The 27,983-nt window shown below is 59.1% G+C and overlaps 2 protein-coding genes across 3 annotated transcripts in view; one reads left to right on the top strand and one right to left on the bottom strand.

The window, feature by feature from the left end:
• Positions 1–977: 977 nt before the first annotated feature.
• Positions 978–27,779, bottom strand: ATG4B (autophagy related 4B cysteine peptidase). 2 transcript variants are annotated; one of them, XM_027045408.2, is made up of 13 exons: positions 27,242–27,779; positions 18,492–18,593; positions 18,276–18,347; positions 16,284–16,382; positions 15,804–15,905; positions 15,253–15,325; positions 12,481–12,560; positions 6,355–6,548; positions 5,754–5,832; positions 5,339–5,484; positions 4,068–4,124; positions 3,571–3,664; positions 978–2,440 (listed from the first exon to the last, which is right to left on the bottom strand). In XM_027045408.2, the coding sequence occupies exons 1-13, from the start codon at positions 27,762–27,764 to the stop codon at positions 2,367–2,369; spliced, it is 1,695 nt and encodes a 564-aa protein (XP_026901209.2). In that variant the 5' UTR covers positions 27,765–27,779; the 3' UTR covers positions 978–2,366. The 2 variants fall into 2 exon arrangements, 1 of the variants encoding a protein (XP_026901209.2); XR_008295684.1 differs by having other exon boundaries at positions 2,377–2,440; positions 3,571–4,124.
• The window catches only part of THAP4 (THAP domain containing 4), a 41,154-nt gene continuing 40,726 nt past the window's right edge, over positions 27,556–27,983 (top strand). Inside the window, exon 1 of the mRNA XM_027045389.2 lies at positions 27,556–27,983. Coding sequence (XP_026901190.1) covers positions 27,907–27,983 — 77 coding nt within the window. The 5' untranslated portion in view covers positions 27,556–27,906.

Here is a 27,983-nt window from a genome sequence, read left to right as displayed (position 1 = left end):
TCACAGGGTCTCTGGTGGGGAGGCGGCAGTCCTGGTCAGGGGAGTGGGCGGCAGCAGGAGGGCTCAGAGGGCGCTCCCTCGCTGGCACTCAGGGTGGAGGGAGGGCCCCACCCCGGGGAGCACAGGTGGCTTCTGGGAGACGGAAGGAGGTGGGCCAGCATGGGCCCGGGCCTCCAGCCAGAAGCAGCCTTGCAGAAGCCTTCTCAGGGCCCATGGGAAGAAGGCGGCTGCTGCTTCGACTGTTCCAGCTCAAGCTACTCTGGGTGTCCCCTAGAGGCCGTGGCGCAGGCTCCCGGACTTCCTCACCTGGGGAGTTTTGTCTGCCTTCATCCCCTGGCAGCTGCCGTGGATGGCAGATGGGGGCGCTGTGTGACTCGTGCCGAGGTGACCGGACGAGGCCAGTGGGCTCAGCCCACCTGGAAGGACACTGCTTTCAGAAATCAAACCAAGGATGGGGTGCCTGGGTGGCTCAGCCGGTTAAGCGGCCGACTTCGGCTCAGGTCATGATCTTGCATTGCCGTTTTTGAGTTCAAGCCCCACATCAGGCTCTGTGCTGACAGCTCAGAGCCTGGAGCTGCTTCAGAGTCTGTGTCTCCGTCTCTCTCTGCTCCTCCCCCACTCACACTGTCTCTCTCTCAAAAATAAAGTAAACATTAAGAATCAAACCAAGGCTAACACCACGCGCGAGACACTCTCCACAGCCTCTTGTCGGAGGAGGAGTCGCTGTGCGTCGTCCTAAAATCGAGTTCCTTGTCTTTCACTCTGGGGACCACGAGGCCAAGGGCAGCATCACAGCCCATGAGCTGGCGGGGGCAGGACGGGCTCCTCGTGCGCCGCTCTGGGGACGAGAGCTGCCCACACCTGCCGGCTACCAGAGCCCCACCCCGAGGATCTTTCTGTGGCATCGTGAGCCCAGGAAATGCTCTCATCACAGCACCTAGACCTCCAGTAGAAATCAAGACACAGACAACAAAGTGTTTTCTACTGAAACGGTTATTATTTGCCATTAAGAATTGCAAACTACGCTACGAGGAATGAACATTTTCTTCAGTAAGCCTTTTTCAAAACACACGAAACAAAGCTCCCCGTGGGTCAGGCCATCGCCCGCGCCCCCGGTTCGTACCGACGGCAGGGCTGCGGCAGCGCCCCGCGCCCCCAGCCCGCGGCAGCGGCGGCACATGTGTGGTCCAGAGGGTTGCAGCCAGCCCTCCCGGCTCCCCAGGCTCTACCTCACGGATGGGGCGCAGGACAGACGGCCCACACAAGCAGGGACACGGAGCCCTGGCGACACGTCCTGGCAAGCCCCGGCGGGCCCGGCGCAGTCTGGGCCCGGAACACGGGGGCTGAAGGCTGCAGGTGCTGACGTTAGAGCCGAGAAGGGTCTGGAGATGTCTCCAACTGGTGCAGAAGGATGGGGCGCCAGTCTCGCACCATCAAGCCTTTATCCTCTGGCCCCAAACCACCTAAAACCTCACCACGAGGCAACCCCGAGAAGGACAGGGAGCCGGAGGAAGGGCCTGGGGGCCCCAGGGCAGCCCCCTCCCCACCCCCCGACCCAGATCCGACCCAGGGGAAGCCGGAGACGGGAAAGCAGCAGCACGGCGGGGGGGGGAGGGGGGTCTTCGACGCCAGGACCCACAGAGGAGACGTGAGGAAGGCACGCCCGCATGACCTGCAGCTCCGAGGCGTGTCCCTGTCCTAGCGAGTCACATGCACGGTGACATCTTTGGATTTCCACCACGCCCCACCACTCTGCTACTTTTCCTCCCAAATCAAGGAGAAGCCTTGCCGTTGACTCTTCCGGCCCGGTTTCCCCCCGAGGTAGCCCTTGAGAAAGCACGGTGGCAGGGCGGAGGCCGCGGGGCAGGCAGGGGCCGAGGCTGAGTCCACAGGCGTCCCGCCGCACACGCCTGCCCTGCAGGTCTTCCGAGGCGGACAGGACAGAAATTCACGTCCTTGTGACTTCAAACAGGATTTTAATTCCAAAGCAAACCCAGAACCGAGTGCCCAGGAGGAAGCAAGGCAGAGGCGACGCACCAGCGCGGGGCCGGCAGTGTGGCAGGGAGAGCTCTCGCGAGTGTGACGGGCCCTGCTCTCGGGGGCTCCCGGCCCAGCCGCGCTGGGCTTCCCTCGGTGGCTCCTGGCTTGCGCCTTGTCGCCCAGACAGACCCTCTGGGCCCGAGCAGCAGCAGGGCTCACGGGGGGGCTCCGTGTGAGGGCAGAGGCGGCACGGGGCGCGGGCGCTCAGCGGACGGGCAGGCTGGATGGATGAAATGCGGCGGCACCAAGCGCCCCAGGGCAGGTCTGGGCTCTCGAAGGTGCCCCCAGTGAGGGCCAGTGGAAACCGTCCCCCAGCTCCGGGATTTTCAAAGAGACAGGATTTCGAAGTCTTCATCTTCTGAGTCAAAGAATCTTTCCAGTCGCTCTACGTCAGAAGAATCTAGGAGAAACGAGCCAACGCCTCATCAGGTGCCTGGCGTGGGACACCTGGGGCGTGGCGACGAAGCGACCAGCGCCTGTGTGCGCACCGCCTGCCGCACCCTGCCTCTGGCCGGTTTGCCCTCGGTGCAGCAGGAGCCCAGAGGACACCGGGCCGCTGCGGGTCTTGGCCGGCCCGGAGCCTCAACCAGGGGAGGGCGGGCCAGAGTCCCTGAGGCTCATCTGAGGAGAACACGCTTCTCGTTGGAGCAGAGAGAGAGGCTGGGGGCTGGGTGGGCAGGGATTCCCGTCCCGGGGTTTGGGGGGGGTGGGGGGCGGGCAGCACTCCCTTCTGGGTTCTGTCAGGCAGTGGACTCCATCATCAGCCTCCAGGATCTTCTCAGAGGGACAAGGACACGAGCCCCGTCATTGTCACGGAGACAGACAGCTTCAGGAACCGGATGTGCTCCCGGCCTTCCTGCCGAGGCCGGGTTTTCGGTACGCTGCAGGCTGACTGATGTCGGAGATGCGGAGGGCCTGAGCGAGGGAGGCGGCCTGGGCCTAGAGCCCGTGAGCAGCAGGAAACGGGCGTCCAGCTGCGGCCTGCCGTCCCAGAGCTGGCGCCGTGCCGTCTCGGAGACACAGCGTGTCCCGGCTCTGACGGAACCCAGGGGCCGCGTGAGCACCCCCGGGCACTGCGCGTGAGGCGAGGGACAGCCCGCTTGGGGCAGGGGACGGGCTGCCGGGCAGCACCCCTGGTCCCACACACACCACAAGCGGTCACATCTGGGGTCATACAAATCTTTTTTTTTTTTTTTAAATGATTTTTAACGTTTATTTATTTTTGGGACAGAGAGAGACAGAGCATGAACAGGGGAGGGGCAGAGAGAGAGGGAGACACAGAATCGGAAATAGGCTCCAGGCTCTGAGCCATCAGCCCAGAGCCCGACGCGGGGCTCGAACTCACGGACCGCGAGATCGTGACCTGGCTGAAGTCGGACGCTTAACCGACTGCGCCACCCAGGCGCCCCTAGGGTCATACAAATCTTAAAGGCCAAAGGCAACCGGAGAAGCAGAGAGACGGGGACAGAACGTCACACAGACCACAGGACGGCGCACCTGACACGTGGCCCCGTGGCCCCCCACACTCACCTAAGGACAGGTTCAGGACGTCGGGGCAGGCCAGGTGGGAAGGCTGCTGTTCCACCAGCTCGAACATGGGCAGGGCGCCCCCGAGCAGCGACAGCTGTCAGCAGACACGGCCGGCCGTCAGACACGGCCCCAGCGCCCCCGCTCACCAGGCAGAGGGAACTGGGGACAAGAAAGGGGCGGCAGCCTCCGCACAAGAGGCTCTCGACCCTCTGCTGAGGCAGGTGCTGCCGCCCCTCAGGCATCCACGTGTCATCAGGTCTCCGGCCACACGGGGGGCGGCAAGCGTGAGGCTGGCAAGCAGCCTCGGGGGCAAATCCCACTTACCGCCTCCCTTCACCGACACGACAGCGGCGAGCCAGAAACCGAGGCGCACGAGCAAGGTCCGAGGCCGACGCCACAGCCACGACCACGCGAGGGCCACGGCACGCTGCGAGGTGGGACCCCAAACCGGAGACGGCCTTCCCCCCTGCCCCACAGGCGGGGGACCCGCTACCCACCTTTCTGACGCGCCGGCACCAGTCGTCAAAGTCCTCCTCGGTCTGACAGAAAAACCCCTGCAAGAGAAACAACGGTGAGCAGCACACGGCAAGGCGCGAGAGCGGGGCCCCCTCAGACGCCGTGTGGACCGCGAAGTGGCGTCCACCCTCCTCTGGAGGCTCTGCCCCAACTGACCAGACACAGAGGCCGTGCACATTTTAACGGCCTGGCCGGCAGCAAAGGCCCCTGGGACCCACCACGTGCGGCCCAAGTGGGCCTCCCCCACCCAGCGGCACCTCGACGCGGGGAGCCCTGGGTCCCACGGAGCCAGTGAGGACGGCGCACTGTTACAGCCACGTGCACAGAGCGCCAACCCTGCTGACGAGTTACGAGAAACTCCAGGCGCCAGCAGAATCACAGGTTTTTACCACGAACAGGAGCACGGGCAGCACCCTGCAGGGAAACGGTCTAGTTTCTCCTAAGGAGCCCACATGCAGCACCCTTCCTATCAGACGAGGACACGGCGTCCACGGAGCTGGAGCTGGCTGTCCAGGTGGGTCGGGTACCAAGCACCTTGCGCAGCTGCGTACTTCGCGCTAGCCAGACGGGAACTCAACCCTCCACGCTCCAGCCACGTCCTGCCACCCTCAGGCATCCTCCCCGGGGCCACCAACCTCAGGACATGACACAAGACCCACAGACCCTGCGTCCAGATGTCTGTTTCAGGACCGATCTGCCTCATCTGTGACTCAATCACCCCCCGAGGGACATCATTACTTGCAGGCATCTTGGGCCTCGTTCCCCATCAAGTACATTTTGAGGGCAGGTAAGTTCAGAGAAATCACCACCCCAGATCCCAGCCTTGGAATCAAGAGAGAAGGAAACTGATTCTTAAGGACGATCTCACAGGCACAGAAGTCAAGAAACTTAAAAGTCAACCCAAAAAGCCCACAGAGGTGGTGCAGGGCAATGGGCTGGGCAGGCCGCCGCTGCCGCCGCTGTGTTACGGGGGCTCACTCACTCTCACTGCGCTCTGGCTCACACCAAGGCCGTGAGGGCCGCGCAGGGCCACGCAGGATGACGGCCTCTGGCGGGTGTGAGTAGCTCATGGACACCGTTAACCCTTTTGTGCCCTTTGCATTCTAAACCAACACGTTGGGGAAAAAAACAAAAATCACGAGAATCTGAAGCCTTTCCGAAACTTCCATTCTAAAACAGCGGGACTGAGCACAGGACGACTCATAACACCAGCCCACGTGGCCGGAGAAGGCGGGACGGGGTGGGGGCGCACCACGGCAATGGATGGGTCGAGCTCCCTGACGCCCATCCTGCTCGGAGGGTGCTGGCAGTGGAAGCTCTCGTCCGGGATGAAGCAGCTGTCCGCAAACTCCACCGCGGGCTGTGTCGTGTGCGGGTCCAGGTAGATGAGCTCCTCGCCTGCGTCAGAGGACAGCAGTCAGCAGACGGGGAGCGGCCCGGGGTCCCATTTCAGACCCGCTGCACCGAGACCCACCTGGCTGGGTGTATCAGGCTGGGAGAGCCGGTGGGCCGCAGACGGGTCGGGAACCAGCCCACTGGGGAGGCCGGCACCGGCCAAGAGGGGACACAGACCACCCGCGGGAACGGGACACCCGGCTCGAGCCGACGCCCTAAGCGTCTTCCTCAGCTTCGGGCCTGCCTGAGCATCCCGCACACCCACCACTCACCGACGTAGCCGATGAAGTAATGGGCGCTGTTGGGCTTGCCTCCGATCACGCCCAGGGACTGGGGCATCATGAAGCAGTGCTGCGGGACACAGGGGAGGCGGGGCGGCTCAGCATGCTGTGCGGCAGCACAAGCCACGCGACCGCCAGCCTGTGTGTCCAGGGGGCAGCCCCTTCCCTGCCGGCCCCAGGCCCGAGGGCGGGACGCGGGAAGGAGAGCCAGAAGACGTGGTCCCACAGAGCTTAGCCACGAAGGAATCCGCGGTCGCGTCCAGGGAAGCTCTGTGGGGGCAGTGGGCCTGCGGAAGGGGGACGCGGGCGCAGGGAGGAGGTACGGACTGGGCTCGGTGGCCCGTACACAGGGCAGACAGGCGTGGGGGGGGGGGGGAGCGGTGCCCCGAGGCTGGGTGCTGGCGGAGACCGGAGGCAGGGGGAGCAGGGGAGCAGAGGCGCAGCGGCCAGTGGAGAGGCGGTCAGGACTCCCTGCCGGGAGTGGGGCCAGCAGTCCACAGGGTGCCAGCATGGTCACGACAGCAGGGCTTTAGCAACAAGCGGCATCTCGGGCCCCCTGCTGGTGGGCGAGAAGACGCCGGCCCCCACCCACCTTCAGAGTCTCCACGTAGGCCTCGTTGATGTCCGTGAGCCCCAGGCGCAGGGGGATGAGAAGCACCAGGGGTCTCCACGGTGCCAGCCTGTTGCTGACCTCGGCTCCCGCGGGGAAGCCGTTACAGTGCCGGCCGGGATCCGCAGGAAGCGCGGCGGCCCCCACGCACGGAAGACCGCCCCTGCACAACCTTCCTGAAAGATGGAGACGGGCTTTCGAGGGCCGAACAGGGGCAGGCGGACGGTAACCCGACAAAAACAAGTACACAATCCTCTGGTCTTAGGAAAAGGGGATAAAAAGCCAAGGGCTTAAACACAATTCAAACTTGGAAAATACGATGATTAATCCTGCCACCCACAGAGAAAAAAACAGAATCAAACGTTTTCTATGCACGTCCGATAGACAGTTGTTACTGTGAAGTAAAGTGTCCCGTGAAACCGTACAAGCAAACACAGCCGTGCGCCCAGCGACGACACGGGTCCGTGGAGGCACGGGGCCCCTCAGCAACGAGATGCTTTCCCTCCCTCATGAACGCTGCTATCTGCCGTCTACACCTGCTGGTGATCCCTAACCGACGTGCTAACAAGGGGGCTGGCTGGTCGTGTGGACGGGGATGCTCCAGCAGCACCCGGTCAGTGGTTTCTGAACACCTTTCCCCACTACACGGAACCAGGGCTCCTCAGGGAAACCACCGACCCCAGGCCTGGGGCAGAGAGAGTGCAAGATGAGCCTGAATCTAGTTAACGCCCAAATGGAGGACTGCACGATGACGATGACAGAGCACGTCAGAAAACAGCACGAACCTGAAGGGGTGTCCACTCACCGTACTTGGAACAATGAGTAAGGACCATAACGTGTAATGCATAACCCGCTGAATAAAAAGAGAATCCACAAGTCCAGTGACTCACAAAGTTTCCAAATCGAAATAAGGAGAAAGGGGCACCTGGGTGGCTCAGTTAAATGAGGAGAAAGAAGGCAGAGAGGGCTCTTCTCGAGAAGGCCAGCCAGTGAGCCGGCCGGGGAACGTGGAGGAAGGACGGTTACAGAGCCACCGTTCCAGGCAAAAATCCTCAGAGCACACTCTGCATCACCCTCAGATCTCAGCGATCGCAGAAGCAGAGACGCGGCCAAGCAGGTGCCCTGAGGAAGCACCGCTGCTGGGCAGAACCTCCACGGCGGCGCTCTACTGGTGGCCCCGGGGTCTGCTTGTGGGCAAATGTTTACCCAGATCCGAGTGGGAGGAAGCGAATACACTGAGTGTGGGGCGCTGTACCAAACCGGCCCGGGTTCTTCAACAGGTCAGTGCTAGCAAAACCCAGGAAAATAAACCAAGGGGGCAAACCGTCAGATCAGAGGAGACCGCGAGGCCCCCGGACCACAGGCCAGGGCTGCGGAGCGGCGGGAAAGTGGGTGTGCCAGAGCACCCCGACTGGGGATGCAGGAGGGAGGTTGATGGCTGAACGAACCCGGGATTGGAATTTCTCAAAACGCGTAGTTGGGGCGTCGGGTGGCTCAGTCAGTTAAGCGTCCGATTCTTGACTTCGGCTCAGGTCATGATCCCAGGGACTCTGCACTGAACGCAGAGGGAGCCTGCTTGGGACTTTTTCCCTCCCTCTCTGCCCCTCCCCTGCTGGTGCTCATGCTGTCTCTTACTTTAAAAATACATACTTGGAAGATGAAAGAACGGGTGAGGAAGGGATTCAACTTTCTTTTCATCTCTGGCTAATCCTTGTTTAATGTTGCAGTTTATTGTAAGAAACACGTATTTGGTTTTCTAGCAGAGCTCCTAAAACCCTTTAATTTTCCTAAGTGATGAGGCCCACACAGGTGCCTTTCGTTGTACGAATGAGGCGACTTCCCCAAAGCTTCTACGGGTGGGCTGGAACTTCCAGTCCCACACCTGACCTCTGGGGAGAGGGGCTGGGGCGGAATCGATCCCCAACGGCCAATGATTCCATCAGCCGTGCCTGTGTAACAAAGCCTGTGTAGAGACCCAAAAGGACCGGGTTCGGTGAGCTTCTGGGTGGGTGAGCACGTGGAGATTCGGGCAGCGTGGTGCCCCCGGAGAGGGCACGGAGGCTCCACACCCCTTCCAGCCGGCTGTTCCTGAGCTGCGTCCCTTCCAACACTCCGGGAATCTACTAAGTGAGTTCTGAGAGACGCTCAAGCAAGTTCACCGAACCCGAAGAAGGGGTGGTCAGAACCTCCCATCTACAGCTCAGAAGCACAGGCCACAAGCTGGTCTTGGCGCTGGGGTCTGAAGGAGGGGCATCGTCTTGTGGAACCGAGCCCTCGGCCCACAGGGTCTGACGCTGCCTCAACTCAGTGTCCAACTGGGTTACAACGTAGCATAGTTACACCCAGCTGGTGTCGCAGAACTGCTTGGTGTGGGGGGTGCAAGCCCATGTAACAGAACTGATGTCAGAATCTTACCATCTAATTTCTGAAAGCAGATTTCTGGGCTTTTCCCATTTTCTTTTTTTATTTTACAGAGACTGCAAGTGCGGGAGCGGAAGAAAGAAAGAAAGAAAGAGAGAGAGAGAGAGAGAGAGAGAGAGAGAGAGAGAGAGAGAGAGGGACGGAGGGAGGGAGGGAGGGAGAGAGAACAGAAGATCTGGCAGGCTCTGCGCTCACAGCACTGAGTTCAACATGGGGCTCGAACTCGTGAACCTTGAGATCGTGACCTGAGCCAAAGTCAGGTCATGACGAAACAGAGCCACCCACGTGCCCCTTCCCATTTTCTCTTGATAAAGTTACCTGGTGATGTGTTATTGCTATTTTGAAAAAGCCAGCTCCAGAATTTATTAGTTCTACAATTCCTTCTTTTAAATCATTAATCATCAATTGGTCTTTATGAATACCACTCTTCCTGGATTTCTTCAGCTAATTTTGTTGTTCTTTCCCTAACTTCTTGAGTATATGCTCGCTTTGTGTGTTTTCACTTTTTAGTATCTGGCAAGCAGTACTGCAGATACAGGCTCTTCCTGAGTTTACAATGCATCAGATTCTGATACGGAGCCTGTAAACTTCACTTCTTTTGATCCAAAAGCTAAGGCCGGTTTCAAATTTCTAGGTAGTATTGTGTCTTCTATTTAGTCTCCATTAGTTTATACACACGGACACTTCAAAAAGGTATGTTCTGTGGCCAGAATCTAGAGTTCAATGTGTAGCCGCTAACCTCTCTTACAGTGTGATCGGGCCGCTCCATGACTCCACGTTCCGTATATTCAACCTGTCACCTAGTCTGTTTACTGTTCTGTGACACTTTCCTGGTTCACTGCATCTTCATCACTAGCACAGAATCTCACGTGGATGGGCTCAAGAGAGGACGGGAGCAGAGCCTGTCACTGCTGCACTCTGGGGACCCACCAAGGCTGCATGTGGCCCAAACACTGCAAACGTCCTGCTGTTAACGAACAACGGGTTTTCGTTTGTACCAGGCACCCACTGGCAATTCTGTCGTGCTGCTCTAACACCCTTACCATGTAAAAGCCCCCTGTGTTTCTATCAGTGACAACAGCTGAACACCGCCTGGGCCCCCAGCTCACAAGCCAGGCCACTGCCTCGGGATGCTGACCTGTCTCCGCCAGCATCTCCTGTGGCAGAAAGGAGACAGCCAGGCCAGTAGGATCACCTTTCTTCAAAGGCAGCTTATTATCATCGTCAATTAGGTGCTTATAAAAGTGTCTCTTTTATCTCTGACAGCTTGGAAGTGTCACCAGGAACAAGCATATCTGAACAACTCTTGGTTAAAAAGTCGGAGGTCTCCGATTCTACAGATAACACCTGCTCTGGAGCGAGGAAGCTTTCCTCCCGTTCCTTCACGGCCACCTGTCCTTGCCTCCTGAAAATTCTATCCACAGCCACCTCTGTTTTATCTCTGCCACCAGGGTCTTTCTGCCACATGCTTTCTCTGGTGTGCTCGAGTTTAGTTTTCCTTCATTCGTGCGCAACACCAGATCGTCTCTGTCAATCTGTAATTCCCCAGATCCAGTGACTTCCCACTGTCTGCTTGTTCACGAGGGTCTAAACCCACTGACGGCAAGCGCTGGCAGGGGCAGAGGCTGCTCTGGGTGTCCTGGCCGGCCCCCCAAGGAGGGTGGGCAGGTGGGTGGGGACATCCCAACCAGCAAGGCCTCCCCTCGCCCAGCACACTTCCCCTGAAGAGGAGGGAAGGTGGGAAGCCCGCGCTTTCCCTGGGGAGGGGCTCTGGGGGTGCTTCTGGCTGACCCTGCACACCCGGGGTGCTTCCGGCTGACCACTCCCGAAGCGGCTCTGAAAACTAGGTCGGCCCTTGCTCGGCCACTGCTGGTTCTCCACCACTTGCTTTGCTGAATCAGAGCTTTCCCTCCTGTGCCCACGACCTCAGCCCCCGTGACTACAAAGAGGCTGCCCTCAGGCCTTTGCTGCAGCCCACGGGGCCTCCCCTGGGGTTCCTAAAACCAAAAGCATTAGCACAGCCATTGGGAAGCACCTCCGTCTACTCCACGCACCCCTCACCCCTCAGGTCTCTGCACTTCTTCAGCCTCAGTGTCCTTGTGGGTTGGGTTCTGATGCTGTCCTTCCTCAGTCGTCCCCGTGACCAGCATACAGCGCTTCTGACTCAGGAGGGGAGGACCACAGGGCCCTGATCACGGCCGGGCAGCCACACTCACCCCGCTTAGGAACCCTCCCCAGAACAGACCCATGTCGTCCTCAGACAAACCCCGGATCTGCACCTCGTCTCCAGCAGCGCTGCCGCGGGCGACCTGAGACCCTGAGAGCCGGGAGCCAGCGTCCAGCCACGTGGCTGAGTCTCCTCCAGGTGCCAGCCAGCACCCTCCCCACCGAGGAATGGAGGTTCCGGACAGCAGCCTGTCCCTCACCCCTCCTGGCACCGCACCAGGGAGCCAGCCTCGCTCGTCTGAGGGCAGGTTGGGAGGCTGACTGGGTAGACCCTGAGGTAAGCGGTTCCCCCAACAACGGGGCCAAAAAAACCCTGATGTGTATCGGGAAGTGAACAGACAACAGATGGTTGTGACGTTTCACTGACGGAAGAGGCCGCTGTTGACGCCTGTAAGGACCGCTCTCAAAAACGAGACACACACTGGGAGGGGCCGTCTATACGCCAACAGGAACCATTTCCAAGTGAGAAAATCAAGTGTCGTTTCCCTCATTCTCTGTGCGTTTCCATAGTTTCCAAGGTGTCACAAACATTTCTAGAAACAGAATGCGAGGAGAAGGCAGAGGGAAAAGATACATGTCCTTCTGTGGGGGCCCTGGTCGGCCAGCCCTCAGGGGACACAGGGTCGGTGAGCTGGGAGGGCGGGCCGGGCAGAGGGCCGCTGCCTGCTGGAGGCCCGACCCTGGCTCCCCCGACACCTCATGGACGCTGTCCCCGAGCTGAAGAGGGGAAGGGCCAGTCGGCAGCGGGGAGCAGCGGTGCCTCGGGCCCAGGTGCGCTTGTGGCAGGGGCCCCCCACCCGCCATCACAGCACAAGACCCCCTCCCGCAGATCAGCTGGCTCACAAGGCTCTTTCTTATGTGACAATCTTCAACAAGACCGGAGGGAGGGAGGGCTGGGAAACTGTGGGGAAAAGGCGTTCCCGAGGAAAAAACTAAGACGTTCGAAAGAGTTTTGTCGGCTTGGTAGCACAAGAGGATGTCAACTCCAAATTCAAAACTCACTCTCTAGAGGCTATCTGCCAGATGGAGCTGTTTTCCTCCTGGACTACCACTTCAGCATGCCTGGACGCCTCCAGGTTTCCCGTGGATCCTTCCAGAGGGAGGGACAGAGCTACGCTCCCCTTTCCTGCTGCACGCTGGCCCGAGACGGCGCAGCAGAAAGCCATTCCTGCCTTTCCTTGCGGCGCACAGATGCCCGCGAGGGGCTGACCCAGCACACCGGAACACTTCATTTGCAACGAGGACACAAAACAGCACGGGGCACTAAGGGACCCAACCCAGCTCTACAGAGAATCCAGGCCCTCCCCTGAGCCTGGTGTGTGCTGAAAGAGAACAAGGGGTCCCCTGGCCTGCGCGTGGGGCGCCGACCTGCATGCCGGGGGGGGGGGGGGGCGCCCAGCGTGGGCCAGGGAGCCGCCCCCGAGGCCCACCAGCCACAGCCCCGCATGCCCATTCACTTACTGATGTCCTCCATCACCACCGTGTTGTCCATCGCTACGTGGACTGCCAGGGCACTCCACGTGTCGAAGACAGCAAGCTTCCTGACGGAAAAAGGGAGAACACACCAATAAGCCTTCACGATCAAAGACATCTCACTTGTGCGGGGCAGGTGAAGGAAAGAGCGTCAAATGCTCTAGCGGTTTCTGCAGATGAGAAAGATGACGACCGAGATGGTCAGCACCGCAGGCGGGAGGAAGGCCGAGGCTGCGGCCCGCTTGTTCCCACCTGGGCCCAGCGTACCCTCCATCACCCGCAGCCTCCACCTGCGAACACAGTCCCCGCGCCAGAGCCCTGCGCGGCATCACCTCCTGACCCAGCTGCACGTGGAAAGGGAACTGGGGCGCAAGCCCTGCCTCAGGCACCGGGGGTGTGGCCGACCCAGGCGGGTCCAGCCCCCTGCTTCTCCCAGCACCTGCACACGCAGCTCCAAAAGTGCCGGACTGACCAGCACTCGGGTCCTCCCACAGACATCTGGTTTCACAACTGCGAACAGCAGCGGAAAAGAACCGAGACCAAAGACAAGATTCTGAAGAAACCCAGAGAGCAACCAAAGGTGCAGCAGGAAGGCGGGCGAGTGCACCCTGGGTGCTGGGTGACGGGGTGGGGCCGCCCAGGTGACAGGGAGGACCTGGTTTGTCTGGGGACGCACGTGGAAGGCACGGGGCAGCCACACAGAGCCGCTCCCGATGGAAGGCCAGAGTGGAGGCCGGGGGAGCGCGTGCAACACGCCACTGGCTGCCTCCCTCTCACATCTGCCGAGGGCCAGGTGCGGGCCCGAAACCCACGGACGCACAAGACACAGAGCAGCCCCTCGTGAGGCTGACGTTCCGAAGAAGCGTGTGGGCAGCAGGCGTCGTGGAGAAGCACGGAGCAGCAGTGGGGGGCACTTCCAGGGCAGGTGCAGAGTGCCTGGGAGCGAGCACAGGGTGGGCAGTGGAGGCAGGGCCCCGCGTGTGCTCACCGCTTTCCCTGGACTCGGCTGGGAAGCCCCAGGACGGTTCCGAGCAGAGAAGGGGCAGGTGGTCAACTTGCACTTTGTGAAAGCGTCACCTACTGCTATTTCCACAGAGACTCAAGAATGACAGAAAAGGAAGACCAAGGAGGAGGCAAAAGACGGGGCTTGGGCCAGGGTAAGGACAGGGAAGCAGTGACCCCTGGTTAGAGTCTGGACACACTGGGACAGGGTGTGCCGAGAAAGAGTCTGGCAGGATCTCAGTTGTTGGCCTGAGTTCTGGAAGGAAGGACAGCACTGCCGTTCCCTGTAGAGGAACAGGCTGGGGAGGGGGGGCAGGGGGGCCGGCTTTGGGTTCTGGCTGTTAGGTTGACCTGCCCCTCAGACACCAAAGGGGTGATGCTGAGGAAGCATCACCTGGGCCTGGAGGCTGGGCACGTGGCTCTGGGAGCCGGCTGCGTGCACACAGCAGCTGAGGCCGGTGCTGACAGGGAGAGAGCGGCCAAGGGCCCAGGCCAGGCCTGCGGTGCTCCCCGATGGGGCGAAGCGGCCACAATGGAGGCACCGACAGGGACCAGAGAGCATGACCGTGCGGCCCAGGGTTTCCAAGACAGAACACCTGCATCGAGGGCCACCTGCTGGACGGCGGAGTAAACGGAGGACCCAAACCTGGCCTTCAGATGTGACCACCAGACTGACAGCAACCTCGAAGGAGCTCTTCAGAGCAGCAGCGGGGACGCAGAGCGAGGGAACAGCTGAGACAGGGGAGTCCACATGCAGAGCCCGCGGACAGACCCCATGTCCAGACACGCAGAGCACATGGAGAGCACCCACGCAAACCAGCACACCGCACAGACCACACACATAGGCCACGCAGAGAACACCTGCAAACCACGCACACCACACAGACAGCACACCACACTCACGCGGACCACATAGCCACGGCACACACGGGCCACGTGCACCGCGGACCACAAAGACAGACCGTATGCATGGAGCACACCAGGAGAGTCATATGCAGACCACACACGCTGACCGCACAAACAGGCCAGGCACACGGGCCACACAGACCGACCACGCGCGCGCACCATGCAGGGAGACTGACCATCCACAGACGAGGCTCCCGAGGCACGCGGGGCTGGGCCCAGGGCCCTTGAGGGCATGTGGTGGGGGATGAGCAAATGGGGGGCTGGGGAAGAACACAGATGGCGGGTGGGCTCGGGGCTCAGCTAGGAGGCGGACGTGCGAGAGAAGGCAGCATCTGGGTTCCTCCAACCCAGGAAACGCGACCAGGGCAGCCGGGCGGAGCTGGCAGCCCGTCGCCGTAACGAGGAGGAGCGGGCTTGGGGCCGAAGGACAAGGGCCGGTTCAGACCCGCTGAGCGAGGAGCCTGGGAAGAGCCCGGGGGGTGGGCAGCACGTGCACGAGTCAGGACGTGGAGGGAAAGCTGCAGCTGCAGACACGGGGCCCCAGGAAGGGGCAGAGCCCCACGGTGCCCACACCATACTGCCGTCGCTCCAGACCAGCGTCAACCTCCCAGACCCTCAGAAAGCACCAGTGGGTGGTCCGGGTGACACACACGGCCCCACCCAAAGTGAGCCATCTGGGTGAAGATGTTCATTTATCGGGAAACAGAAATTCCACACAGGAGACCACTTGGTGCAGCCGCCCGTGAGGGGAAGAGGGGAAGACCCCCCCACGGCCTTCAGCAAGCGAGACTCAGCGGAGTCTCACGCTCCACTACGCCCCAGGACACGGGAGGGACAGAGCTTGGCACGTACTTGAGCACCTGGGCGACCGTGTTGGGCCCGTACCACTGGCCGATGGACTTGCCCTCGCCGACTCCCATTTGTGCTGCAGGAAACAAGACGGGATGAGTGACGGGCACCGCAGCCCGCAGCCCTCCCCCCCCACCCCCCACCCCCCTGAAGCGGCAGCAGCAACGCTCCACAGGAAGCCCGCACGGGCGCTCCCACCCCGGCCTCCAGCGGGCCCTCCCCACGCACACCAGGACGCTTCCTCGCGAGAGGCGCGGAGGCCACGCCAGGGCTGCCCTTCACTAGGAGCCAGGACCCCAGCCCCTCGGTGAGGAGCAGGAGGGCCGGGTCTCTCAGAGCTCTGCCTCTCCCCTGCCCCGCGGGAGAACACGAATCAACACAAGGAGCACTTGGACCCCGCGAAGGGCGCAGAGCGGGACAAACCCTCGGGGGCAGGGTCCGGCTTTCACAGCCCCGCCGGTTATGGGCCGGAGTGACCTACATACAGCCTCACGCCTCGCACACCCCACAGCAGAGCGGCTCTCGGGGGACCCCGCACATCCGCAGCCTCCCACCTATCTGGTGAATGGAGTAGTAACTGTCCTTTCTGTCGATGAACGCGTTGAGCACGCTGAAGTAGCTGTCCGGCTGCCTCTTCCGCTGCGTCCACCGCCAATCTACCGGAGACACGCAGAGGTCAGCGGTACCCAAATAGCAGAGAGAGGCCTTTACGCTTCTAGAACACCCAAGCCACAGAGGATACCCTTCCCTGAACCTTCCTGACGTTAACAAATTCTCCAAGCTTCCAAATACGTATGAGCTAACCCACCGAAACAAATCCACGCAGAAGACAGACGTGGTTTATAAAGAGTTTTTGAAAGACAAACGCTCATCAGTATCCTTTACAGTCACTTTTTCAAGCTGACGAAACCCAGGGGGTCACCACTCAAGAAAACCCTGAACCCCAGTCTCTGCTCCACCAGTGATCACTCTGGGTGACCTCACCCCACAGTCCCCTTTGCTGAGAACGCTGCCGTCCCTGCGCCATGACTCACCTCGGCCTAAATGCCGGCACACCAGGGCCTGGGCAAAGATCATCTGTCCACACCGCAGCATACAGCCCCAGCCTGTGTCCGAGGTGGGGCCGGTCCCCCCTGGCAGGGCAGACAGACAGACAGGCCTCGCTGTCAGAGGGCCCGGCGGGCCAGGAGGCCATCGGCGGGAGGCCCGGACGCCACCTCAGCTGCACCCCAGGTGACAGGCCATTTAGAGCCTGCTCATGCCAAGGGCACATTTAGTGGGCAGTGACGCACCCCGCCATCCTCTCAAGATGGGTGAAATATGTGAACAAGTCAGTCGCAGAGAATTAAGAGTGTGTGGAACACATGAAAAGACAGGAAGCCTCGTGAGTAATCTAGGAAACCTGAAGCTGAATCAGGAGCCATTTTCCAAGCCCCAGAAGGGCAGAGACGCAGGTGCTGCGAGAGCGGGCAGGGGCGCGTCGGCCGCAGGGCAGGAGCAGAACCGGGGGGTCAGCAACAACCCCGTGCCCTGGCAGCGGGCCCGCCCCGGGGCACAGAGGGTGTGGCCACCAGGCAGAGCAGCTCTGCGTGCCCTCCGGGATGGGCCCTGGCACGCCAGAAGACACCTGTACGTCCTGTCCACCCGCAATTGCACAGGCAGGTGCTGGAGGAGCAGAGATGCCAGGGTCGCCCCAGCTGGCTCCACTGTCCCCGCCCACGTCACCTCAGAGCCTCGGACAGCCCCTCCCACGAAGCCTCTTGGGCTTTCAGAGCGCAGCGCCCCAGACAAACTAGTCCTCTCCGCGTAGCCAGGGCAGGAAAGAGACCATGGTGGCCCTCACAGGCAGGCCGCGTCCTTCTCGATGACTTCACCAAACCGCACAAGGCTCCTCTCGGCCTGTCCTTCTGTGCCCAGACCGCAGACCCGCAGGACAGCGGGGTCCTGCCAGCACCGCCAGGCACCCCCACCCCGCCTCAATCCCAGGGCGCAGCCGACAGGGCTCATCAGACAGTGGTGTGTGGTGGCACAGGCCTCGGATCCGCACTCTGCAACGCTCCCCGACAGGCACCATGGCTCGGCCACACACACCTCAGTCCAGGGACGCAGGAAACCGCGTCTGGGTAGGGGCCTGAGACCAGCCACCCGTTGGCCTTCTGGTGCCCCACCACCTCCAGTGTCAGGTTCTCCAAACGGCAAAGGCCAGGCCAAGCCCTGGTGCCCAACCTGTCCACCCCCAGGGTCCCGACGACAAAGGGTCACTCTCAGTGGGACGTACGCTCGTGCTACGTATGTAGGCACGTACGTATGCACGCTGCCCCCCAGCTCTCCCACGGCTAAGTGCGGAACACATCGGAAAAGGTGATGGGGGCGGGGGTGAGGGGGGCGCCTGGGTGGCTCAGTTGGTAAAATGTCGGACTTTGGCTCAGGTCATGAGGTCATGGTTCATGGGACTGAGCCCCGTGTTGGGCTCTGCGCTGACAGAATGGAGCCTGCTTGGGATATTCTCTGTCTGTCTCCCTCTCTCCCTCCCTCTCTCTCTCAAAATAAATAAACTTCAAAAAAAATTTAAAAAGTGTCGGATACAGGGCAATGGCTTCCACGCATGCTGGCCCCACAGCAGGAAGCGAACTGTCACCACCACGGCCCGGGGACAACACTCAGACACACAAACTAGATCCTCCTGGATTGACACGCTGTGCGCTACGGTAACACACCAATTCGTGTCCCCTTCTGTTCTGCATTTTTAAATGCCGGTTGTGACTCATTATCCTGATCTCAGGTCCCAGGAAGAAACCTTGACTTGCACACCGAGAATCCCTGCCCTCGGAAGAATCAGGAGTCCTGGGTTTGGCCCCTGACTCTGCCACACCAGGGGCGAGCCCTCAGCCGGCTTATATTTAGTTCAGGTTGCTACAACAATTAAAACGAAGTAACAAATAACTAGCATCCTGAAGTTAACTGTCAAGTTTCCCTCCTCATACGACGTACGTATCGTCAGAGGTTGTAACAGAGAGAGTACTTACCAATGGCTGGGAAGTTTTTTCTGTATGTAAACCAAAGTCTGGACGCCACGTCGGACAAGATCTCATCCTTTTCTAGGGATTATTTAAAAGAAGAAAACACAGCCTTAACTTGGTAGATCACGTGTCACAGAAACTTAGCAGGTAACTATTATTACCACAAAACGCTTTTTGTAGACTGAGCCCCGTGAGCACAGCAGGCCTCACCACGGCTAATACCTGTGGAAATGCTGTATTTTCTACCCAGTATCCACACAGGCTCTGAGGTCTCCGGGAAATCTTCAAATTCGGCAAATCGAAGAGTGTCGTAGGTCAGAGTAGCTATTGAAACCAAACACACAGTGATCCCATTTTTATGATTTCAGAGAACAGCATCAGAGACTATCTCTAGCATTTCTGTATAAAGAGCTAGGTGGAATTCTGCATCTCCGCAGGGTCGTGCCAGCTATCTGCCCCCCCCCCACCCCCCTCCCGGCCCGAGCCTCACCTTCCGGCAGACACGTAGGTGAGGCCCACTGGGCTAGGCCCAGGGCAGGGAAGAACTTAATTTTTTTTTTTTTTGTAAGAGTTTTTTGTCTTTGTTTTTTTTTTTTTTTTTTCCGAGAGAGAGACACAGAGAGTGAGAGAGACAGAGGGGGAGAGAGAATCCCAAGCAGGCTACACATTCAGCGTGGAGCCCAATGCTGGGCTTGGTCCCATGCTGAGGCCATGACCTGAGCCAAAATCTAGACTCAGGTGCCCCATTAAGTACTTGTTTTAAATTTAAACCTACAGGACAAAAGTAGCCCTGGCATCTCAGTGCACACGGGGGCCTGCAGACTGAACAGACGGTGGAGTAAATGTCCCCTAGGAGCATGTGTCCAGATGCCGTGGGGGAAGGCAGGCACTTCAGGGGCAAGAAAACAAGCTCCTGGACGACGAAGCCAGATGCAGAGGGCGGGACACAGACTCCCAGAAACAGACCCAGAGGCCCCTGCAAGCTGTTTCCACTTCACTGATGCTCTGAGAACAAGGCCACCGGCTCCCACCTGCTAAGGAGGTTGCCATGTGTGGAGCTAGCAAGTCCTGAGCACCACTTAATACTGTGTTGCTTCAGCTAAGAAACTAGAGAGGCCCAGGGTCCCTCTGTCCTTGGACCCGGCTGAAGAAACCCTGTGCACACAGTCTGCAGACCCGGCAGAGCACAGACGGACACCCGCGAGGCAAGGTGCACAGTAGGTCCCGGGCACCCCAACTCTGTGGCTGCTCCTCATGGAACAAAAATGCACAGCTCTCATCTGCTAGCTCCCAAGCCTCAGTGGCATCTAGTCACTTGTACCCTTCACCTGTAGCTTCCCCAAAATCTTTGGAAAATCTATCATAATAGTTTCTCCCGCATCTGAATTTACTTTTTGACAACAGCCCCACCTTTTGGTAACAACGATATATTGATTTTTAAAACCCCAAGACTACAAAAATATTATAAAAAACCATCTGCAGCTTCACACCCAGCGGTGAATCTCCTTCCAGAGGTCTACGTGTGGACCCACAAAGGAACTACACCACACCCCTGATTTCCTCCTCTCTGTTCTGGACAACAACGCGGTCAGTCCACACAGACACAGAGCTCCAGCAAATGTCTACCAGTCTCACGGTGTCCTGCTGCACAGATGTCCATGCCCTGAGTGCTCAAGCGCCCGGTTTCCTGCGTGAACGTCCCAGTGTATCGGTCTGTGCTGTGTGCGATCCCCTTGGGGTGTTGGGGGTGTGGCGCTGGCAGTGGGGGTTCAAATCCTAGCTCAGGCACTCACAGCTTCTAAGTTCTTTGGGCTCCTTGACCTCCTGGTGTAGCAATTTCCTTGCCCATAATATGGGGGGGTAGGGGGGAAAGTAACAGGATGCTCTCGCAGTGCGATTGCAAAGTGTCCGTGAAATCCTCCCCGCGAGGCGCTCACACAGAAGCTGGCAGACTGAAGGGCTCCGAGGTCAGCTGGCATCATTAATATCGAGGATGAGGACGCAGACCTGCAGGCTCAAAGGCGCGCAACTGTACTCCCCCCACGAGGCGAGGCTGCGCTGGAGGCGCGCTAATGCCCGTCACGGGGCTGGCCGCCAGTGCTCCGCCAACAGAGACATCCACAGGAACAGAAGACCCCGTGCTGGCTACTTAAAGAAGCCCCTGGCTGTCAGGAACCCAGACCCAGCCCTGCCTTTTTTTCCCACCCCGAATCAGATGGCATCAGAACAGTCTTGCGCTTCCAAAGAAGCCTCGCCGCCCAGAGCGCCTGAGCAGGATGCAGGCACCGGGGCGTCACTCACTGGGCTTCGGGCACATGCAGGGGCCCTGCTCGGTGCATGTGACTTGCCCACGCGTCCACCGTGAGGAAGAGCCCCAGCCCGAGGCTACCTCCCCCTCCTTTGTTAGGGACAATTCTGGTCTCCGCACACAACTGCAAACGCTACGCGGGAATGGACTCGCGTTCCACATTCTCAGGGGGCTGTAAACACCGCCATGCCTGTTACCTCTCTCTCTCTCATCAGGACCTCTGGGCCGTAACCCACGCGGACACTCAGCTATTCTCAAGGAGAAAGGAGGCAAACAGCTTGTCTGGTCTCAAGTGACACCACCACAGGACCACACTCTCATCCTGCCCTACTAACGTCTGAGGTCCTCCTACGGCCGCAGCCGTCAACTGCGGGTGAAGGGGTCTCTGACGACCCTGAGAGCTACCGAGTACTCCGGGCGGCATCTCCCCCATGCACCGCGTCAGGGGTGCGGCACACGTCAAAGGGCCGCCACTCCGTGTGAAAGCCGGGGCCCCTCTGAAGGTGAGAGGTTTTCATCAATGAGGTGGCAAAACGCAAAGCAGGTGTATTTCTTAGGTTTACTAGCAAAGTTTATAGGCAACCACGCCAACTTCAGAGGGAAAGGAGTAAGAGGCGTTCCTTTAACACCGGTCACCGAATTTCGTCCCAGAGCTAACAAAATTATGGGTTGCGTGCCCTCAGATCCTTTACTGCCCCAGCCAAAAGCAAGCAAGGAGCCAGACACTTGAAGGGAATGAACTACACCAGGGAGTGACCCCAGCTCTTGCCAGATCAGCAGGAGCCTTAAAGCGAGGGCACACGTTATCTGCGGGTCCCCAGAGAGCGCTGCCGTGCCCGTTCCCCATGTCCCCTCACACCACTGTTTCTTCTGCTCCTGCCCCTCCAGTGACCGCCCCGGGGGGGGGGGTGCAAGTCACATACCATCCGCCTCTGGAACCAGCTGCAGACACGCTGCCCCCAGCGCACCGCGGTGTCCTCAGACAGGGACCGTGGTCGCCTCCCGGTCCTGGGGGACACTGCCTGTCGAACACACTCCCCGCCGTGTGGAACCAGAAGGCTCACCCTCACTTGGTGGTGACCTTTCTCTGCCTTGGTCCTCTCATCGGTAAAACAGGGACGGTGTGAGGAGGAAACCGGAAAGGCTCTGTGCCACAAGGGGCGACAGGAAGCGAGGTTCAGGGTGGGTCCCCTGAGAGCGACCGAGCCGGCCACGCTGGCAATGCCACAGCCAGGAACGAGAAGCCCCCACGCTCTGTAACTGAGTTGTGGCCCCGAGGGCCATGTGAGCAGGAAGCTGGCCTGGAACACAACCCACAGGAGCACGAAAATGCATCTAAGGCCCAAACCTCCCTCACAGACGCAGGGCCGTGCTCAGAGCGCAGATGCCAGCCACTGCGACGAGTCCCATGGACCTGCGGCAGTTCAGCCCAGGAACGTAACCGAAGGACCCCTCGTCCCCGTGCAGCCACCAGAGTCCTGCCCGGCAATCCCCCCTGCCCCGGAGGACGGGACCCGCCTGGTGTCCCCACAGCCCGGCACCCTCACGGCGCCTGGACCATACCAGCAAGCTCCTGGCCCTTCCAGATTGTACTCTCCAACAAAGACAATGTTTTCCTAAATCCATGCACGTCCGAAGTTCAACTTTGTAGCTGCTGGAAGATTTGGTTCTGGGCACAGAGAGCGCACCTGCTGGCTGCAGGATGCACGCCCGGGTCCCCTGACCACGGAGTGGGGACACAGCCACTGGCTCTGCCCGGGGGGGTGGGGACACAGGCTGGTGCAAGGTCCCAGCAACATGTGTGGCACCCAGCCGTGGTTTTCAGCACCCCCTCTTCCTCTCTTTCATATCCTCTTGGACCTCACATTTCATGGGATGGAACTAAATCTCCCTTCCCCTCAGAGAACACTTTTGCCGTTCGTGTTAATTTGGTCAAAACACATATTAATGACCCTGCAGAACAGAAAATGTTACAGGACACCCGTTCAGAAAACAGTTTAATAGACAAACCAGCACTTTCCTCCTTTAAAACTCAGCTCGCAACGCCTGAACAAAGTGGCCAACACGGGAGGCCACTCGTCTACCAACTCCGCTCACACCGGCCGGCGGCCTCTGCCTCCTTCCCAGAGAGGCTGCGGCAAATTGATGAGCCCTTTATCTAATTTCATCACCATCCCGTGTGATCTCAATCCTGTGTGAAGCAGTTCACATACCTTCCACGTTAAAAAGGGTCAAATCCCGAAAAGACCGCCAGTCTCCTGACTCCCAGGAAATGACTAACCCCCACTAAGGTGACGCGCAGGACGAGAAGGGCTGACAGGTGCCATTCGCCGTGAGAAAGGGGCTCCTTCATAGGCACTTGCCTTCAGTTGGTCACCTGAGTCCCAGACACTTGATTTTCCACATTTTCCTCCCTGATCACATCCGGAAGAAGGAGCAGAAAACCCTTTAATAGCATGCTAATTCCATCAGGAAACAAATGTTCTGATTTATGTTATTAATTTGACACAAAAATAGGGAACTGTGCTCAACGAATGTCACCAATTTCTCTCCGCTTAGTACCAATCACACTGTAACCCAAGCAGGGAGAAATACAAAATACACACACCACTAGCTCCTTTCAAGCTTATTGTAAAGCATCACATTTCAAAGACATTTCCCCAAAATACCTACAGCTTCTGAGAGATCATGTTTTATAAACAAAATCAAAAGAAGCGTTCTCCCTTTCCTTTAAAAATGTTTATGCTAAGCAGCACCTGGGCGGCTCAGCCCTGACTTCAGCTCAGATCATGATCTCATGGTTCGTGAGTTCGAGTCCCACATCAGGCTCTGTGCTGACAGCTCGGAGCCTGGAGCTGCTTCTGATTCTGTCTCCCTCTCTCTCTGCTCCTCCCCCGCTTGTGCTCTGCCTCTCCATCTCTCTCAAAGGCTCTTAAAAATAAACATTAAAAAAAAAAAATGTTTACAGTTAAATCTTTCTTTTTAATTTAAAAAAATTTTTTTTAACGTTTTATTTATTTTTGAGACAGAGACAGAGCATGAACGGGGGAGGGGCAAAAAGAGAGGGAGACACAGAATCGGAAGCGGGCTCCAGGCTCTGAGCCATCAGCCCAGAGCCCGACACGGGCCTCGAACCCACGGACCGCGAGATCGTGACCCGAGCCGAAGTCGGACGCTTAACCGACTGAGCCACCCAGGCGCCCCGTTTAATTTTTAATTTTAGAGACAGAGAGAGTGAGAAAGCAGAGGAGGGGCAGAGAGAGAGGGAGACAGTCTCAAGCAGACTCCACGCTGTTACCACAGAGCCTGATATGGGGCTCAAACCCATGAACTGTAAGATCACAACCTGAGCCCAAACCAAGAGTCGGATGCTCGACCGAGTGGGCCACCCAGGCACCCCAGAAAATGTCTGTTTAAAATAGCAGGTTTGCAAGTAGTTACTTTCTAAAATCCCAAATAGTTTACATGAAGATGTTGGCGGTTCAATTCGGAATAGAAGGAAGAGACAGGAAAAGTACCCGGAACGTTAGCGACACCAAGAACTAGAAAATAACGCGCTCATGAGCACACCAGACAGAAGGCCACTCTGAACCCTGCTGCCCCGCAGGGATCAGCAGCCCCTTCTCGCCGTTTACACCTTCGTGTTACAACAGGCTAGCTTTACGTGGCAAACTCTCCAAACCGAAGTCCTTACAGTGCAGAGTGGGAAAGTGTCACAGATTCAACCTCTGCTTCAATTACCAGCCACGCACCAGACACAGCGCGAAGGCCTGCGCGCACAAGGTGCCGGCTCTGTCCTCAGGGGACGGGCGGTGCAGCTCTCTAACCGCTGGCACCGGTCAGTTCCCTGAACCCAGAGCATGTCTTGACACAAGTGCTGGGGGCTCAGGGGAGAACACAACGGGCCCGCAGCCAGCCTGCCGCCTTCTGGACCCCTATGCCCCGGCCGGCAGCCCTGGGCACCCCTCCTAGGCCCCTTCTTTTTCCTTCTCTTCAGACCATCAGCAACTCCTCCAAAGTGGCTTCCCACACACTTGAACCTCTAGTCCAGGCCCACGCCCTCAGCTCCAGGCCGGGGACCCAAACCTCCCTGGACGTCACAAAGCAGATGTCGAACAATAGTCAACACGTACAAAGCCCAACTCCCAACAGCTTCCCCACCGGCACCCCTCCCAAGGTCCTCCCCGGCAGTTTCTCAGCTCAGGCCACAAACCTCAGCCCCACCTTCGACTCCTTCCTCTCGTCCCCTCCTACCGCCCCATCACCTCCAACCCACAGACGGTCCTGTTGTCTCAAGCCTCCAACACATCCAGAATTTGACCCAACTAAGTAAGGTCCGCTGGGCTTCCTTGCAACAGGCTCCCAACCAGAGTGTCCCTAGCAGAGCGTCCCTACTGGAGCCTCCCTACCGGCTTCCTGGCTTCTGCCCTTGCCCCTCTCAGCACGAGCAGCATTCCCGGACGGAAGAGCCAGAGTGAGTGTGTGCAACACATTTCCCATCACGGTACTCCTCCACTCAAAACCTCCCAAAGAGTCACCAACTTGCTTAGAATAAACAGCCCAGTCCTGTGCCTGGGCCCAATTCGTCTCTCTGCCTTCAGCTCCTAAGCTCTCATCCCACCTGCTGCACCCCGGCCACACTGGGCCACCTGCCCTTCCTCCTACGCTGCTTTTGGGTCTCAGCTAAAACTTACCTCTGTCTGCAGAGACACCCTGCCCATGACTCCAACCCTCCTGGCCCACATCCCGCTCCCACGTGAGCCGCATGGCTTTTGTCTATTCTGTTCACGTCTCTAGCCAGGGCCTAGAACAATGCCCAACACAAACCTCTCACTCAACAATAAATGCAGTTTATCAAATGGATCACTGTAAAAACAGAACCACCAGGAATTGCGTAAGATTTGGTCAAAGAAGGCAGAATCCGTAAGGACTCCAAGGATCAGGGGAGACTGGATCGTTAATCATCCCTAAAAGGATGCACAACATCACGTCAGGAAAAAAACCCTCCACTGCAGCTTACAGATACCACACGTACTTTTATCAGCATCAACAGAGGCCCTCAAATGCAAACACCTTCTGGTACTTTGAAACAGCTTTGGTGTTTTCCCTGGAGATGACTTCAGGGAACCACCACGTGGCTACCCCTAACTTTAACCTGCTGATTTTCACGTGCACGGCAATACAACCAGCATTAAACCATGTTGTCCCCCTTAACCAACTCTCCCATGTCAAAGGTCTACAGTTTCTGGGCAAGGCTAACTTCAAGAAAGTGGATAAATCTATTCCTTTCTCCACCCTGTGCCCCCTGCCCCCAGCATACAGTAAAACACTCTCTGACACTTCTTTTTAAAACAAACCTCACAAAAAATAATCTCTTTAACCTGCTCTTTTGGGAATCTGGGCAAGTGTCCACCACAACTTAACACGTTTATTATTTTTTTTTTAATGTTTTTATTTATTCTTAAGACACAAAGAGAGAACGCGCGCGCGCGCGAGCGAGGGAGGGGCAGAGAGAGGAAGACACACAATCCGAAGCAGGCTCCAGGCTCCGAGCTGTCAGCACAGAAGCACAGAGCCTGACACGGGGCTCGAACCCACAACCCTGAGATCATGACCTGAGCTGAAGTTGCAGGCTTAACTGACTGAGCCTCCCCAACACATTTAAAGGACAAGATGCTACAAAAATCATTGAATACTGGCCATACATGTTTGCATTCATTTCCAAACTGAGATTTCAGTAAGTTTTTGTTGCCATTGCCAGAAGAAAGACACAGCAAACAATGCCATCCAGGATGACAGGTGGGATGAAACCAGGTGGGATGAAACCAGGTGGGGGAGGGGAGCGGTGCTTGAAGGCCAATCACTCCCTATAATGAACGAAAAGGCTAAGACTGCCCTGGAAATGCTTTCAAGGCTACTGAACAAAGACCCAAAATAGCTTGCCAGCAAAAATGAAGGGACGGTCTCTCCTCTGAACAGAAGCACGATGAGACAGACCAAAACACCACATATGCGGATATTCGCACATGTACGTGTACACACGGATAATACACACACCCTCCCGCTCGGCCACATACTTTGCATTAGGACCCCAAGAAGTTAAGTTATGATGAGATGAATTCAGGTGCTCTCTTCAACCACGGAAAGGAAGCTGGCATGATCTACTGGTCACTGAATTTAAAAAAGAAGAAGAAGAAAAAGAAGAAGAAGCGTGTGCCGTGAGTATGTTTCTGGCCTCCGGAGAGTTCAAGAGTCTCTTCCACTTCTTAATTCCCGGGGCATGGGGAGCGGGTGGGGGAAGACAAGGCATTCTCCGGCCGCAGTTTCTAGAGCCAGCTCCGCCCGACCCCCAGCAAGCGCCCGACACCGAGGCGGTGTCCCGTCTGGGACGCCACGCCGCCCCTTCTCGTCCGAGCTGGCCTTGGGCCTGTCGCCGGGCGCCCGGGCGGGACCGAGAAGGCGCCGAGACACGCAAACACCCGCTGTCACATCCGCGCCGGCCTTCCCACGGACGCCGTCCCCGCCCCGCTCCGCGTGAAGGCCAGCTCCGCCCCGCGGCCCCGCGCCCAGCCCTCACGCCCGCCGAGGCCGGGCGACACCCCGGCGGCCGAGGGGCCAGGAGAGCGCCGCCCGCGGGTAGCCCAGCGCCCGCTCGGGCCCTCACCTGCGTCCATCTTCCCTCTCCGGCCGCCGACTGAGAGCGGCGTCGCTCCGACGGTTCCGCAGCGCGACGCGACGGGCCGCTGCCGGGGCCAATCCGGGCCTAGCGGGAGCGGGCGGGGCCGGAAGTGAGGGTGGAAGCGCACGTCCGCCATCTTGGCGTACGGCGGGGCCCAAAGCCGAGGGCTGGGCCCGCGCGCTCGGCTCCCTGGCGGCCTGCACCGTTCGCTCCGGGGACCTCGGCAGCGACCCGTTGGGCTAGCGGAAGCAGACGCGGGCGGGCGGCGGGACCCCGGGGTGGGGGGGCGCGTCAGCCCGCCGTGCGCCCGGGCCGCCGGCGCGGCCATCTTGCCGTACGGACCGGCCGGCGCGCCATGCCGCCGTACGGGGCCACCGGCCCGAGGCGCCCCCGCCCACCCTCGACGCCTGGAGCCTCGGGCTGCGCCCCGCCTGGTGCTGGGGAACCCTGGCACGCCGAGGCCCGGCCTGGGGGCCGGGCGGCCGGGCGGCCGGGCGCGCGCCGCCATCTTGCCGTACGGGAGCCGCGGGGGCCGGCTCCCACGTCCCGCAGCCGTGTCGCCGCGCGCCCTCCCCTCGGGGCGGTCCCGCTCGCGGCGCGGCGAGGCGAGGGCCGGAGCCTGGCGGCGGCGCGGCGGCCTGAGGCCCGAGATGGTGATCTGCTGCGCGGCCGCGAATTGCTCCAACCGGCAGGGCAAGGGGGAGAAGCGCGCCGTCTCCTTCCACAG

This window comes from Acinonyx jubatus, chromosome C1 (genome assembly GCF_027475565.1).
Source record: "Acinonyx jubatus isolate Ajub_Pintada_27869175 chromosome C1, VMU_Ajub_asm_v1.0, whole genome shotgun sequence".
In the NCBI taxonomy this organism is placed as follows: domain Eukaryota; kingdom Metazoa; phylum Chordata; class Mammalia; order Carnivora; family Felidae; genus Acinonyx; species Acinonyx jubatus.
Note: the sequence above shows the minus strand (reverse complement) of the source record. Positions and strands in the feature narration are given on the sequence as shown.

Excerpts from the sequence above, each read along its gene's own strand:
- ATG4B (XM_027045408.2), bottom strand. The coding sequence starts at position 27,764 with ATGGCGGCGCGCGCCCGGCCGCCCGGCCGCCCGGCCCCCAGGCCGGGC. Across the intron at positions 5,485-5,753 it reads TTACTTCATCGGCTACGTCG|GCGAGGAGCTCATCTACCTG; the intron begins GTGAGTGGTGGG and ends CCTCTGACGCAG. Across the intron at positions 3,665-4,067 it reads GGTGCCGGCGCGTCAGAAAG|CTGTCGCTGCTCGGGGGCGC; the intron begins GTGGGTAGCGGG and ends GTCTGCTGACAG.